Genomic DNA, 16,026 nt, shown 5'->3' with positions numbered 1-16,026 from the left:
TCCACTGCTTTTTAGCTAGGTTTGTGCTATAGAAATACCACATACATACATATATGTATTGGTCTTTTGAGTCATGCATCGAGCCAAAAATTCGAGGTGTTTAAAGTTTTTACTACACAAGTGAGTTCTTACTAAGATCCCAATTATTGGAAACCCATAATTCACAGAGTTCCCCCTTTTTCTGTAAGATATCACATGCCTATCACATGCCAACTGGCAATATTTTCTCACAAGTGTTGGAGCCAAAAATGCAAGGCAGCTTTCATTTTTTTGCGGCTTATTTACATAGCGAGATCCTGGTCCAAGGGCATCAGAGTGCCTTTACAAGAACACCAGAATATGATACATATATTTTTAGGCAAGGGGAGATTGAGTGATTTGCCCAGAATTACAGAATGTTGAGACGAGGTTGGGAATCGAGTCTGCTTCCCCAGTTCTAAGGTCAAAAACAGCGAAGCAACACCTCCAGCATTAACTTTAAAAACCTTCAACCATTTGCCTCTAACTTTCCAACTGGATGTAGTTATTGATCAAAACAACTTGCAAGGTATGCAGATGTCCAGATGTTAACAGAACAAACACACAGAAAACTTTGCGATCTATGTGTAGCAATCATAATGTAGCAAAATGCGTTGGCCTTCTTAGGCAACTGCGGAAAATCTCGCAGATGTTGTCCTTCTCTACCTTGAGAACGGTGGTGTCCGCAACAATTCTAGGTCGCCTCGACTATGGAAATTCCCTTTATGTTGGACTCCCTCAGCAACAACTCTCAAGATTACAAATTGTAATGAATGATGCTGCGAGATTGATTTTTGGAAAGGCTAGAAGAGAACATGCTTCCCCTCTCCTATGCCAACTACATTGGCTCCCAATTAGGCAGAGGATTTTATTTAAGGGTATGTGCATTGCGCATAAGGCAGTTTATGGCAATGCTCCTAGATATATTAAAGACAAGTTGAGACACTACCTTCCCAAAAGAACACTGCATACTTCTGAGGAGTCATTTTTAGTCTGTCCTCGCTATCGCACGACTACCTATGGTGGACGTGCTTTGTCCACGACTCTCCCGGCAGCTTGGAATAAATTACCGCTCTGCCTGAGGAAAGAACCAAACTTACTGCCTTTTAGGCGTAAGTTAAAAACGATCCTGTTCCGAGAAGCTTGGGGTTTGGCATGATCTGGGCGACCCTTTCCTCTGTACTGATTCAGTTTTTACACCATAAGCGCTTAGAGACCTATCGGTGATAATTGCGCTATACAAATTGAATAAATAAATAAATAAATAATATGTGCGAGAATTACAGGAAGTTTGAGGGAAGAAAAGAGGTGAAATTTCTCACACCATATAAAAAATCAGTTTTAATTATAGTTGATAGTTCACCACTTATGCAAGGTTGTACAAACATTTTCTCCTCAGTAGTTTGTGGACAGGTGCCCTAGTCTGCTGTAACTATATTCGACCTACAATATGTTGGGCATGCTAGCAATGTATATATTCCATTTTATTCAGAAAGAACCCAAAACAAGTGATACAATTTTTAAAACAATTGCAAATATGCTCTGAGAGACTCTCAAACCTTAGTTTTAGACTCGTTTTAACAACATAGAGTAATTTGCTAGAAAATAAGGCATTTTATAAAGTAGGAAAATGTTACATGCATTACAGTGGAAAATAACCACCGCTCCTTCTTTCAAAGTATCTTTTGACCAAATCCTGGTTAAAGGGACAATATTTACTAAATGTAGTGAAAAAATACAAATGTAACCACAGATTAAGGAAATATTTTTTGGGGTGAAAGAAAACCATCGACTCTTTAGAAAAATGTTAATAACCAGAGCTGAGCATTACATTTCTTAAATATGTGCTTTAAATACATGTTTTGCGAACCTCATTTATTTATTTATTAGAAACGTTTTAAAAAACACGAACATGGCCGTTATGGGTATCAGAGCGCCTTACAAAGTGGCGAAAGCAAGAATAAAACAACACAATGGAAGAAAAAAATGAGGTCGTTTTTACACGGTCAAACAAATGGGGGGGAACAATCAAGGTCAAGGGGCAGGTGAGTCCGCCAGACTGGAGGGACCAGTACAGTTTCAGAAGGTCCGTAGAACAAGATAACAAGTGAACAGAAAAGCATAAAATTCACACAAACTGTATAAAAGAAGTATCAAATCTGGAGAGAGAGGAGGCTAGGGAAGGCAACCAGGCTAATGCTGTTAATGTTCACTCAAGATTAGCCATTTGACATGTTTCTTGAAAGATGCAGTGAATGGGTTGGATCTGATCTCGGGAGGAAGAGCGTTCCAAATTCTGGAGCAAGACCAGTGAAAGCATGATTGTAAGTTCTTTTTTTTTTTATTTGGGAAAGTTAATTTTCTCATTGAAGTTCTAGGCCACTCATTGTAAGCCTTCCTACTCAGTTTTCCCTCCCCAAGTTCGTAACATATACCTCCTCTACATAAGGAAGACTGGACCGTGAGTTTTTGCTGCCCTAAGTGAAAGAACCCGAGTACACCCAATCACACCTCCCCAGAATTCCTGCACAAAACCAGTTGACAATCAGCAATTTATTAGGGATGGGCGATAAATTCTGATCTGCTAGTGAAGTTTTGGCCACTCCACGCTATGCTTTTAACGCAAAGTTCTGCTCAAACTCCGCAAAGCGATGCGTGGCAGATTTTGTTTTGCACACATCTTCCAACAGTGAGTTGGCGAGCGAGAATTGGTATCACCTAGCGTGATTTTCAGGGGCTAAGAGGGCACCCGGAAAGATTTTATCCAACAGGGGTAGTAGCAGGCGGTTGCGATCGCTCGCAGTGAGAAAATTGCTGGTCGAGTAGAAAATCTACTCGAGTGGCAACAAAATCAACTTGAGCAGCAGCGCCCCCTGGAGTGCCGCTTGGTGCTGTTCGTGCAGATCTTTCAGCGTGAATCAAGCTCCTGACGCTACAAATCAGCTTGAGCAGCGTAACGTGACTATTTTTACCTGTTTGCGTTACTCCTCCGAGTTTTCATGTCACTCCGCAGGATTCCGCAGAGTGAAACTCCGCGAGTTCCGCCCACCCCTACAATTTTTTTTTTTTTTTAAATTACACCGTAAACTAGAAGCATTACTAATAATACAACTAGCAAAAGGAATGCAGACATCACAGCTCCACTAATGTCTGCAGCCATATCATCCCTGTGGGTAGTCCTTCTAGGAAATTATGAAAAAAAAGATAATGTATGAAGACATTGATAAGCTGAGCTCTCTTGATTTTGTTATCAAGTTATTTGTGATGTTTCTTGAATTTTAAAAGTATGTATGTATTTTCTTCGCAGACATCTTTCACCCAACATGCCTCTGTATACTCACGCCCTGATGAAGGTGTAGCCTTGGGGCTATACACCGAAACGCGCGTTGGCGTTTTCTACAATCTGGGGACCATCTAAGTGATCTTGGACTTTGTTCCAACTATTATCACCGAATCAATCATTGGCTATGATATTGTTGTGGAGTGGTGTGTTGTTTGTGACCAGAGCTGTATGTGTGTTGGTATGAAAGTGTGGATTGGCATGTGAGTTGTTGTGAGGATGTAATTGAGTTATTTTTTGCATATTTCTTATATCAAACTACAATGAGTTATATTTGATGTAATGATCTAAATTATAATCATGTATTGAAAAAACTATTGTCGTATTTAATAAAATCTTTATTGTAATTACATTGTGAAATTCTCATGTGTGGTTTGAGATTTAATATATAAGGACCTCTTGGAGACCTACTTTCAACATTGCGGGAAGGTAACTTCGTTTTGCCTTATCATTTATAACTCATCATCAACTAGATGTTAGGGACACATACAAAAAGTGCGGGTGGTGTGAGATGTGTGATTATGTCATTTTTTTAAAGCACTCCGAAGCAGCCTCCTCGCTGACTCAGCACTGTAAGAAAAAAACACATTGGCCGCGCAGTATCACTCTTTAGTGTGGAAAGAACAATTAAATGAAATTTCCGCCTACTCATAACCCAATGAATCTCTTATATATAACAAATACCTGATCTTAGAACTCAAGATGAAAACATTTTAAAATGAAACAAGTTATCCTAGTTGTAGAGTGCCACCTAGCCTCTACTATCCCCTGTAGCCATGTTACACTCTGAGGGTTGATCGCGGTCCGAGGAGATAAATAAGCAGGCATATGATTGCTTGAGGCCATTGCCGATAGGCATACAGTGCGTGAATGAGGGTTAGACTTTTATAGAGTGTTTCACTGTTACCAGTAGGCCGTTACCCCGACACTGGCAACAAGGTCAGCGCAATCCTGCCCAGCCGGTCTGCACCCAGCCTGTGTACACCGAAAATCAAAATGGCGGAGTCCGCACACTGTCCAGATGACGGGAGCCCAGAGGCACCTGTCATCTGCCACGAGACTTGGCCATGCGGTCAGGTGCTGTATACATGGTGGGTGAGTGCTGCTGCCTGCTGATGGTTCCTGGCCCACGCCTTGGCCTCCTTGTGCCAGAAGGTGCTCATCTGAGTCAGAGGACCCAATCTTGCCTGCCACTATGCACCTGCTTGATACAGGAGAAGAAGTTCAGCGTTTCCTCAAGCCCCACTGCTCCACGACTGCCACCAGAGGCCGTGCCCCTCCTCGTGTCCTACCAACCTGCGTGGCCTAACCGCCATCCGCCTGCCACCTTCAGCTGCCCATCACCGTGACAATGTGCCCCTTCCTACAGTGGACTCTGAGGCCGCCTGCCTCTCCCTGGGCCCCACCACATGCCTGCTCTAGTTGACGGAGGCCCAAGGAGAGCTACGTAGACCATGGTGTCGCTAAGAAGCCTAGACAGGAAAGGCTCAGCTTGATAAACTGCAAACAAATATAGAATAAAAAGAGGTCAAAAGAAAATAAATAGAGGAGAAATTAAGGGGGAATGAGATAAAAATAAAGTAAGAGGCCAGTCAAGGTGAAGGAAACACTGCTGCATAAAATCACATGAGCAGCTCAGTGAAGAGGGCCATACAACGGCCAACACAGTCAACACAGTAAGACAAGGTTACCTGCGCCCACACAGCAAAAGCACAAAGGCAAACACTAGCTGAAAATAAGCCACACGCAGACAAGGACCGCACAAATCTGACAAATTAGTTGAAGCGTAAGAGAGACAGAGGCAGCAAGTAGCAGCCGTGTGAACTGTCAGATTCGGCCACAGTGGAGCCAAGGTGGCGCCCATTAATAAGGTGTTTGCAGCATTACTTCCGCGCCACACGGGAGACAGATGACGCTGTCAAGAGGTCACTACTAATGCACTTCGGAGGTGCAGAATTTTATGAGTTGTTCGAAACCCTACTAAACACAGGCAATGATGCTGATTTCGACATGGCAGTAGCTTCACTGAACAGGCACTCCTACCCTCAGCTCAATCCTGACTACGAGCGCTTCAAACTGCGCCAAGCCAAGTAAACAGACACCAATTCAGTTGACATGTTCTATGCCTGGTTAAGAAACTTGCAAGCACTTGTGTGAACATTAACTAACAAGAAGAGATACGAGCGCAAATCATACAAGGCTGCAAATCGTGGTGCTACAGCAGTTGATCTTAAGGCAGCCAGGCTTCGCACTAGATAACATATTAGGCTTGGCCCATATACCTGAAATGTCTAACAGCCATACTGATGAGATAGAAACGACCCTGTGCAAAGGTGCGACCACCACAAGCTACCTGAAAGAGGAAAGAATTGATGCAATCCAGAAAGGCCAAGGGCCTACTCAGCAGGCAAGCAATCCCAAATAACCGGGTGTCAGCTGTGGCAACTGCAGTATGGAGCATAAGGCCCCAGGCATGTGCCCAGGGAGAGGACAGACTTGCTCGAAGTGCGGCAAGGTCAACCACTTCGCGAAAGTGTGCCAAAGTGGGAGGCCCAATGCAGGTTACCCAAGGAGAACGATTACAACCCTGCGCCAGCTATCCCGTGATGTAGCCGCCGATACCAAGACGACCAATGGTGATGGAGCAGGTGCCTTCAGGATGATGAAGAAGACAACGTCTTTGTGCTGGGAGAGAAGACAATAAAAAAAAATCACCTCCAATATGTACAGTGGCGCTAGGAGGCGCCCCTATCGAAGCCCTCATCGACACGGGGGTATCTGAAAATGTGATGGACTCAGAGCGATTTAAGAAGATTACGCCTCAGCTGGCGCTGTCACCCAGTCAGGACAGGATCTACACTTACGGAGAGACAGAGCTGCTACCCCTCAGAGGGACGATAAAGGTGGACATAGCAAGCGAAGGCCGCTCGACCAGAGCAAAGTTGCATATCACGGAGGGCGGCAAAGGCACGCTACTGAGCTGTCATAGACCTTGAACTAGTGTTCTTCATGAAGCAAGTGCATGAATCCCATGCCAACACCATGCTCACTTAATTTGCTCAACTGTTCTTAGGCCTAGGAAAAGTAAAAGGGAAACAAATCAAGTTACACATTGACTACTCATTCCAACCCACAGCATTACAACATCAAAGAGTCCCTCTTTACCTCAAATCACAGGTGGAACAAGAACTAAAAGCCTTGAAGAAACAAGGAGTCATTGAGAAAGTGACTTGCCCTGCATTCTGTGTATCCCTGCTAGACGGTGCACCTAAGCCAAACAACCAGGAGCAATACGGCTGTGCGTAGATATGAGGCTCCCAAACCAGGCTGTTCGGTGAGAACACCACATTACGCTGACCATGGATGACATCATAGCGGACCTGAATGGGGCCAAAGGATTCTCGTAGCTAGACCTCAACTCAGGTACCACCATCTGGAGCTCACCCCAGAAAGTTGCTATATCATCACCTGCTCTACGCACTTGGGCCTCTGACGATACCAAAGACTAAGCTTCGGCATTTCATCCACGCCAGAGGTGTTTCAGAACATCTTCAGAGATACCCTCCCCGGGCTAATGGGAGTGATCAACCTTAGCGATGACATCCTGGTCTTCTCCGAGACCCTCGAGGAGAATCCCTGCAACAACGAGCGGACTGTGGCCTGACGCTGCATACAAAAAAATGCTCCTTTTACCAGGATTCCATAGAATTCTTCTAGTACATATTCTCATGAGAGGGACAAAAAGTCAATCCCAACCAGGCAGATGCCATACAGAATGCGCATGTGACCCAGAATGCAACAGAAGTGCAGAGTTCCTGGGGACGGCAAAATACTGTGGAAGATTCACTGCAAATCTCGCATGATGTCTGAGTCACTGGGAGCCATCACACAAACAGGTGCTCCGTGGGAGTGGAACACCAATGCCAAGGCAGCATTCCGTGCCATAAAATGAGCCCTCCTTGACAAGACCACCATGGCATAGTTCCACCCACAGGGAAGCACGGAGTTGACATTTGACACAAGCCCCGGGGAACTTGGAACAGTGCTTCTGCGAGAGAAAATGGACAAAGAATGGGTACCCATGGCGTAAACCAGCAGAGCACTCTCTGATATGGTATCCCGTTACGCTCAGATGGAGCAGGAAGCCCTGGCCATAAGATGGACATGCCGCCATTTCCACTTCGATCTATATGGTCGACAATTCAGAGTGCTCGCCATTCATAAACCACTCATCCTGCTCTTCGCTGGAACCACCTGCCTCGCTCCCTTAAGGATCGAAAGATGGGCCATACAGATGCAGGATTATTCCTTTGAGGTTGTCTAGTGACTAGGGGCCAACAACCCTGCCAACTACTTGTCAAGGAACCCCTCCCTGCACAAAAGAAGTCAAAAGACATAAGAGGAGGAGGAGACTGAAGAGTTTCTGCAGATGATTGTACAAGAGGCCTGCCCCAAAGCACTTTCCATTGAGGAGATCCGCAAAGCGATGGAGGACGATGTAAACATATCTTGAGAAATGGAGGCCCTAGCCCAGAGGCGGTGGCAACATTTTCTCGACGCTACACTGATGCAAGATGAGCAGGTCTCCCCAGTAGCTATGAAGAGTGCGAAGTGAGCTGTGTGCGAGTCAAGATGGCCAGGCTGCTGCGAGGCTGGCAGATATTCATACCCCGGAGTCTGTGAGCCCTGGTAGTCAGCCTGGCACACCAAGGGCACCAAGGGATCGCCAAGACTGCACAGCCTTGCATCATGGCCCAAGATAAGCATACTCTTTCGGAGTTTCCCAGATGAGCTCACCGCCGTAGTGCTCATGGGCTTCTGTCCGAAATTCCTGGTGGTGGAGCTGGCGCATTCCACAGCATTTTCTTATGTGAAGCCTATTCTATAGAAGACCTTTGTGCTGCTCGACCTGCCAAAAAGATCAAGTCTGACAACAGCCACCATTTCAGGGACAGGAGTTCCCGGAATACCTGTCATCGCTCACCATTCACCACCTGATAATAATCTCCCAATGGCCCCAAGCTAACAGGGAGGTTGAGAGGTTCATGCAAACCCTGAACCGGGCCCTAAGGATAGGAGTAGATAAGGGCGAAGATGCAGAGTGTTACTTAAACAAGTTTATGTCGGTCTACCTGCAGACCCCGCATAACACCACCAACTGCGGGCCCGCCAATTTGATGTTCTGCAAGCTACACATTGAAGCCACTCAACTCAAGAGAAAAGCCATCAATGATAAGGCCACCATACGGCGCCGAGCACACAGTCCTGCTCTGCAGGTTGGAACCCCAGTTATAGTGAAAGACCGACACCTCGGACAAAAGTTTTGGATCCCCTATAAGCCGGAAGTCTGGAGAATCATGAAGATCAATGTCACCATGGTCACTGTTCAGTGAGGATGCTGGGAGGCAGTGCAGAATAGATCATAATTCAAGAGAGGGCTGAGGCTGGGTGGAAGCAGGCCAGGGCTGAGGCCAGGGCTAGGCTGGGTAGAAGCAGGCCAGGCTGAGGCTGGGTAGATGCAGGCCAGGGCTGAGGCTGGGTGGATGCAGGCCAGGGCTGAGGCTGGGTGGATGCAGGCCAGGGCTGAGGCTGGGTGGATGCAGGCCAGGGCTGAGGCTGGGTGGAAGCTGTAGCCTGGAGCACCAGGAGGGATGCAGGACAGGGCTGAGGCTGGGTGGAATATCTGGACTTAAGGAGCAGGAGGAGTGCATGGCGCTTTCTTTATTATGTGAATTTAAAGCGCTTTTGACGGGAGCAGTGTTAATCCACCAATAATGTTGTTGCTCCTCAACAAGATCTAGTCAGCAAAATTATAATATGAGCTGTAAAGCACAATAAGCTTTACAATAAAAATGGGACAAATACTGTAATACAATTGTGAAGGTTTACTGAGGGTTACAACCATCACAGGCTGCAAAGAGAATAGGTAAAAGTCAGTCAATTATTCTTTTATATCAAGGAACAGCATGAAGCTGAGCATACAATTCAGGAAATATTTAAACACAACCAGATATTGTTCAGGATTAGTGAATAAATCCGTCATAATGCAGAGGTCAGATCAGGGTGGTGGTGCCCCTAAAGTAAAGGGAGGCTTTGCGGACTTCGCGGGTGGAGAGAATTGGACATTTTGTGGGTCTTTGCAGGTTGGGAGCGGCGCCCTTCTGCACTCTGGCCCTTGGGACTGTTGTGCATGGGGTGTCGTCTTTTGGCTGGCCCTGTCACCCTACTCATGCCTTTTTGTGTGTTTTGTAGAATCAATATTAATGATAATATAATGTTCTGATTTGTTACCTTTGCATCAAATTGTAAAGCGCTCTGATATCCTTCGGGATCAAGTTCGCGCTATATAAAACTTTATAAATAAAATAAATAAATAAGAGGGTTTCTGTAGCCGCCGATAGGGCGGATGAAGACTTGAAGAACATTGGATGAGGAGACCCTGTCTCACCCATCTCTACCAGAATTCATAGTCCTCCAACAGGTGCTGACAATGGTGAGCGCTCCGCCGCGAACTCCCCATCAGCCTGTGCCAGTGAAAGGCAGCCAACATCCCTGGCTGGGGAAGTCAGTGACAGCAGTCTTTCGAGCAGAGGAGAAGAATGGACTGCGAAGAAGCAGAGGTATGGTCTCCGGCCTAACCTGGCTCCCAGCCACCAACGTTGTGTTTCCCTTACTTGCTGTTTGAACATGTATCTACAAATCAAATTAAAAGTTCCACCTGGCCCAGAGGCGCAACTAGAGCCAAATTTCGGGGGGGCTGATAAAAATTTCGGGGGGAGGGGGTGTAATTTTTCCAGCAATAGGCAGAGTGGAGATGCAGGGGCTCTAAAAAGGGGTGAAAAAACAACAAAGCCTTGTTAACAAGTGAATGGTCTTTTAAAGACCTGTGAAGTACTCAAGTGCGGCTGGCAGCTCAAAAACTGTGTGTGCATGTCCGGGAAGCTGGCTCAGCCTAGGCCACGAGTACTCATAGTACGGCCCGCGGACCGCCAGCGGCCCGGCAAGTCTTTCGTGGCGGCCCGCGGACCTTGCAGACCTCGTACCTGTGTTTTTAAAAAAAATATTTAAAGAATGTCTGCAAACACTGCGCGCGACTCTGAGAGCCTCTGCTGCTCTGTGGGGACCCGGCATTCCAGTGATAGTCAGAGTGGAGCTGCAGGGGGGCTAAGAAGAGGTGAAATACAAAAGCCTCATTAACATACAAATGATCTTTTAAAGACCTGTGAAGTGTTCGGTGCGGCTGTGTGTCTGTGTGTGCCCGGGAAGCTGTCTCATCCGGGCACACACAGGCAGGGTGAGATGACAGAGGGAGGGAGACAAAGGAAGGGATGGAAAGGGAGGGAGACAGAGGCAGACAGAGGGAGAGGGAGGGAAAGGGAGGGAGACAGAGGGAGAGGGAGGTAGGGAAAGGGAGGGAGAGGGAGGGAGAGGGAGGGAGAGGGAGAGGGAGATAGAGAAAGGGAGACAGAGAAAGGGAGAGGGAGGGAGACAGAGGGGGGAAGACAGAGGGTGACAGACAGAGGGAGAGAGACAGACAGAGGGAGGGAGAAAGAGAGGGAGAGAGACAGAAGGAGGGAGACAGACAGAGGGAGACAGAGAGAGGGAGGAAGGAGACAGAGGGAGGAGGGAGACAGAGGGAGGGAGAGAGAGAGGGAGGGAGAGGGTGACAGAGGGAGACGGAGGGAGGGAGGGAGACAGACAGATGGAGACAGGGGGGGAGACAAGGGGAGCGGGAGGGAGGAAGATGGAGACAGAGGGAGGGAGGGAGGCAGACAGAGGGAGGAGAGAGACAGACAGAGGGAGGAGAGAGTCAGAGAGAGGGAGACAGACAGAGGGAGGAGGGAGACAGAGGGAGGGAGGCAGACAGAAGGAGGCAGACAGCGAGGTGGGAGGCTGAGGGAGGAGGGAGACAGAGAGAGGGAGACAGAGAGAGGGAGACAGAAGGAAACAGAGAGAGGGAGACAGACAGAGGGAGACAGACAGAGGGAGACAGACGGAGGGATACAGAGAGATGGAGGAGACAGACAGAGGAAGGGTGACAGAGTGAGGGTGACAGAGGGAGGGTGACAGAGGGAGGGTGACAGAGGGTGGGTGGCAGAGGGTGGGAGACAGAGGGTGGGAGACAGAGGGTGGGAGACATAGGGTGGGAGACAGAGGGTGGGAGACAGAGGGAGACAGACGGAGGGAGACACAGGGACGGAGGGAGACAGAGGGAGGGAGACCAAGGGAGACAGAAGGAGACAGACAGAGGGAGGGAGACAGAGTGAGAGTAACAGAGGGAGGGAGACAGGGAGGGAGACAGAGGGTGACAGACAGAGGGAGGGAGACTGAGGGAAGGAGACTGAGGGAGGGAGACTGAGGGAGACAGAAGGAGGGAGACAGACAGAGGGAGGGAGACAGAGGGAGGGAGACAGACAGACAGAGGGAGGAGGGCGACAGAAGGAGGAGGGCGACAGTGGGAGGAGGGCGACAGAGGGTGGGAGTCAGCTAGAGGGAGACAGAGGGAGGGAGACTGAGTGAGGGAGAGGGAAGGAGAGAGAAGAAGACAGAGTGAGGGAGAGGGAAGGAGAGAGAGGGGGACAGAGAGAGAGAGAGAGGGGGAGACAGAGAGAGAGAGGGAGTGAAACAGAGGGAGACAGGGAGAGAGACGGAGTGAGACAGTCTGAGTGAGACAGAGGGAGACAGGGAGAGAGGGAGGGAGGGAGAGAGAGGGAGAGAAAGAGATAGAGAGAGGGAGGTTGACAGAGAGAGAGAGAGATAGAAAGAGAAAGAGAGAGAGAGAGATGTGTGTATGCCGGGTCTGGTGGCTCAGTGGACGAAGGCGTCCGCTGCAGGGACCTGTGTTCAACCTCATGGTCACAGTTTTTTTGTTGCTCTAACCCTGCCCACTCCACCACTGACCCCGCCCCCACCGGTGTGGCCCTCGGACACACACCACACTGTAAATTTGGCCCAGAGAGAAAGTTTGTGAGTACCCATGGCCTAGGCTGACACACACGACGGAAGGGGCTGGAGCCGTTTGAGCCCTATGGGCATTGCACGCCTAACACGGCCCATACAGCACTGTAGTCACTTTACAATACGAGGGCCGGGAGTGGGTGGGTCGCTCGATGCCACTGTTGACTAGCATACCGCGTGTGAGTTAGTGTTAGTCCTTTAAATAGCGGTCCCTGGCCACGTGTCACTGTTACCAGTAGGCTGTGACCCCTACACTAGTGTATTTAAAAGGTATTTATTTATTTATTTATTTGTACTTATTTTGAAGGTTTTATATAGCACGGACAAGATCCTTGCAGATATCAGAGCGCTTTCCAATAAACAACGCAAATTATACATAACAATAAATGAAGGGGAAGTCATGCATTGCATACTAGACAATAAACGTGGCATACATAACATGAACATCAGTATGATACCAATCAGGGCAGAAACCTGTGACACAATGTTAAGTTGGGTCTTAAACATGAGCGTGAAATACTAGAATGGATACTAATGCATCTTCAGCGTTACTTAGTCTGTAATCAGGTGAATTTTGCCATGAGAATCGCTTTAACTTCCTTTTTGAAAGAGACGGTGGAGGCATTCAATCTGGTTTCTGGTGGAAGAGTATTCCAAATCCTTGGCGCCATTCCTGAGAAGGTTCGTTTATATGTCTCCTTCTTGTTGAATCTTTGAGGTTTCAATAATAGGTTGTCTGCACTCCTTGAGGACCTTGATCCACCTGAGATTGACAATTTCTGTGCGAGGTAGCTGGGTGCATTGTAGTGTAAGGCCTTATGTGTCATGCACGCAATTTTAAGATAAATTCTAGCTTCCAACGGGAGTCAATTCAGGGATTTTAAGTCTGGGGAAATGTGGGAGCTTCTTTTCGAGCCAGTGACGAGTCTCACAGCTGCGTTTAGTGAGGCTCTAAGGGGAGCTGTCGATGCTTTTGGAAGGCCACATAAAGATGCACTTCCATAGTCCACACAAGGTATAACTAGCGCTTGTACGGCCAGTTTGAAGTCATTTACTGGCAGGAAGGGTTTCAACTTCCTAAGAGTGTTTATCTGGAAATATGCTCCTTTTGTGGCGTTGCTAATGTGTTTTTGCATGGTGAGATTGTTATCTAGAGTTATTCCCAACGATTTTGCAGAGTCAACAATGGTGGGTTGGACGTTGAGTGCAGTGAGATGTCGGATCAAGTCATGCATAGAGTGAACTTTGGCAGGTGAAGTAATAAGGAGGAACTCGGGTTTTTGAGAATTCAGTTTGAGATGGTTTTCTGCCAGCCAGGTCTGTGTGATCATGAGTGTGGTGTTAAGCCGTTTAATGTCTTCTAGAGTGTTAATCTTGAGATACAGCTGTGTATCGTCAGCATATATATGGTATTGCACGTTGAACGCCTGTAGAATTTCGGTGAGGGGTTCCATGAACAGATTGAACAGTGTCTGGGATAATGAGGACCCTTGCGGGACTCCCAACCTTACTGGTACTGGTTTGAATAGGGTGTTGTTGACCAAGAATGTTTGTGTTCGATTATGGAGAAAAGAAGTAAACCAATTTAACACTGACCCTGAAAGACCCATTCTAAGTTTGAGACGATCTAGTAGATTCTCATGTTTGACCGTATCAAAGGCTGAAGAAAGGTCTAGTAGGATGAGTAAGGTATACTTTTCACTGTCAAATAGTAACCTAAACGTGCTGTTTGTACAGTTTGTAATATGAGGGATGCCTATGGATCACAGCCATATATGCTTCTTAATAACAATCATTTACTTTTCTATTTTATTCTAAAATGGACACCCTGATAATAAAACAAGCTGGGCTTAACTGGTTTTCATCGATGAAAGCATTTCGCTGCCCCTTTTTCACGCCGCCCAGTCAAAAATTCAGCAACTTTGTTGGGTATGCTCCTTTTATACAGATATATTGAGAACTCGCTACTCACCACAAACTGCACCGCATCCTCGGACTTGTGCTTTGCAGATTTGAAGGCGGGAAGCCTGGTCACGACCAAAATGTGATATTCCACGTGCCCAGACATCATCTTGCCCCGGAACTCTTGGTATTCAGGAACTGACACGTCGATCCCGGTGTGGGCATTCTGAATGTGCCTAAGATTAAGACATTAAAACCAAGTCAATTTGAAGTTCATTTCTCGGTAAAAGATTACAAAAAACAATTTTTTAGGGAATACTTGAAGACCATGGTAGAAATTTAGTATTTCTGTTTCGATACTTATCTAAGCAGGCCTTCATGTTTCCTAACTTTTTGGAAACACTGCCATCTTCTGGCAAAAACATGAAACTCTTTCAAAGCGCTAAAATAACATTTCATTTAATTGAGATGTGCAGAAGGGTATAATGATGGTAAAGCATTTCCAGTATATCTAGAGTATTCCTTTCCCCTTATACGTACAAAAAGGTACATTTAATATTAAAGCAGGCTTCTCATGGTGCAACACCTATATCCCATATGACTCGCACAAGATATTAACATTTTTTGGAAACGTTTAACTATAGTTAACCCTCTTGCCTCATTGCCACCTAGCAGGCATCACCTAGCCCCCCCAGATGGCATAGCTTTGCCTCAAAGCTCCTTACCTGCTCTAAAGTGTGATTCCCTCGGTCTGGAGGTAGGCAAGCTGATGAAAGCTCGAGCCAGGATTCCTGGCTCTGACTCAGTTCCAAGTCGTATTGCACCCTCAACCCCAAAATTAACTGAACTTTGATGTTGCATCTGCTGCCAACTGAACTCTAATCTCATGAGCGAAGAATGCAGACAAAATAGTAACCTTTATTGTAATACAGGAGAGAAAGAAAGATTAACAGCCTGATTCATGTAGGTAAATTGCACTCGCAAAGGGCCAGATTCTGAGAATCTGGCCCTTTGCGAGTGCGATTTTTGCATTTGGTATTCATGATACCAAATGCAAAAATCGCTATTTAAGAAGTCGCAAATATGCGAGAAATAGCATTTAAGGAATCTCTAATAGAGATTCCTCAAATGCTATTCATGAAACATCAAGAAATAGCGATTTTGAACTTTTGGGGCCGCTATTTACCGACAGGTCAGACCTGTCGGTAAATAGCAAAAACTCAGAAAAATGCTTTTAAAAGCATTTTTCTAAGTTGCATGTTGCACACACACATGTCCTTTGGACATGTGTGCGCGCAACACCTGTCCAAAAGTGCATTTTAGGGGTGCTACAGGGCGTCCTTTGGACACCCCTGGCACCCTTAAAATCGCTATCTTAGTTGCGAGTAGCAAATTGCTACTCGCAAATCCCCATTCATTCCTATGGGCCTCTTGGCCCATAGGAATGAATGGGGAGTATTTGCGAGTAGCAAATTGCTACTCGCAAATAAAGAACATGTAGGAATCGCTATTTAAGTAGCAATTCCTACATGAATGCCGTTTTGCGTGTCCTCAATAGCGAATCGCTATGATTCGCTATTAGGGACACGCAAAACGGCATGTACATGAATCAGGCTGATAGTCTCCTAGATGCTGAATTGCACCAAGTGAAAGCGGATCAATCCCGGCTTCACCACATGGCCAAGCTGTGTGATCCCAGACAAATATTTTATCTCACCAAGCCTCCATTTTCTTCGCCGGGTACATATGATAGTATATTCACATGCACGAGTTCCAGATGTGTGCTGTACAATCAAATCTTGTGTTAG

General features: G+C 46.7%; 1 protein-coding gene across 1 annotated transcript in view; it reads right to left on the bottom strand.

The window, feature by feature from the left end:
• Positions 1 to 16,026, bottom strand: part of HS1BP3 (HCLS1 binding protein 3) — a 532,368-nt gene that overhangs the window by 414,563 nt on the left and 101,779 nt on the right. The window contains exon 2 of the mRNA XM_078647732.1: positions 14,289 to 14,454. Coding sequence (XP_078503858.1) covers positions 14,289 to 14,454 — 166 coding nt within the window. The remainder of the gene's footprint in view (positions 1 to 14,288; positions 14,455 to 16,026) is intronic.

This window comes from Lissotriton helveticus, chromosome 6, assembly GCF_964261635.1.
Source record: "Lissotriton helveticus chromosome 6, aLisHel1.1, whole genome shotgun sequence".
In the NCBI taxonomy this organism is placed as follows: domain Eukaryota; kingdom Metazoa; phylum Chordata; class Amphibia; order Caudata; family Salamandridae; genus Lissotriton; species Lissotriton helveticus.
The sequence above is the reverse complement of the archived record's forward strand: the minus strand, read 5'-3'. Positions and strand labels throughout refer to the sequence as shown.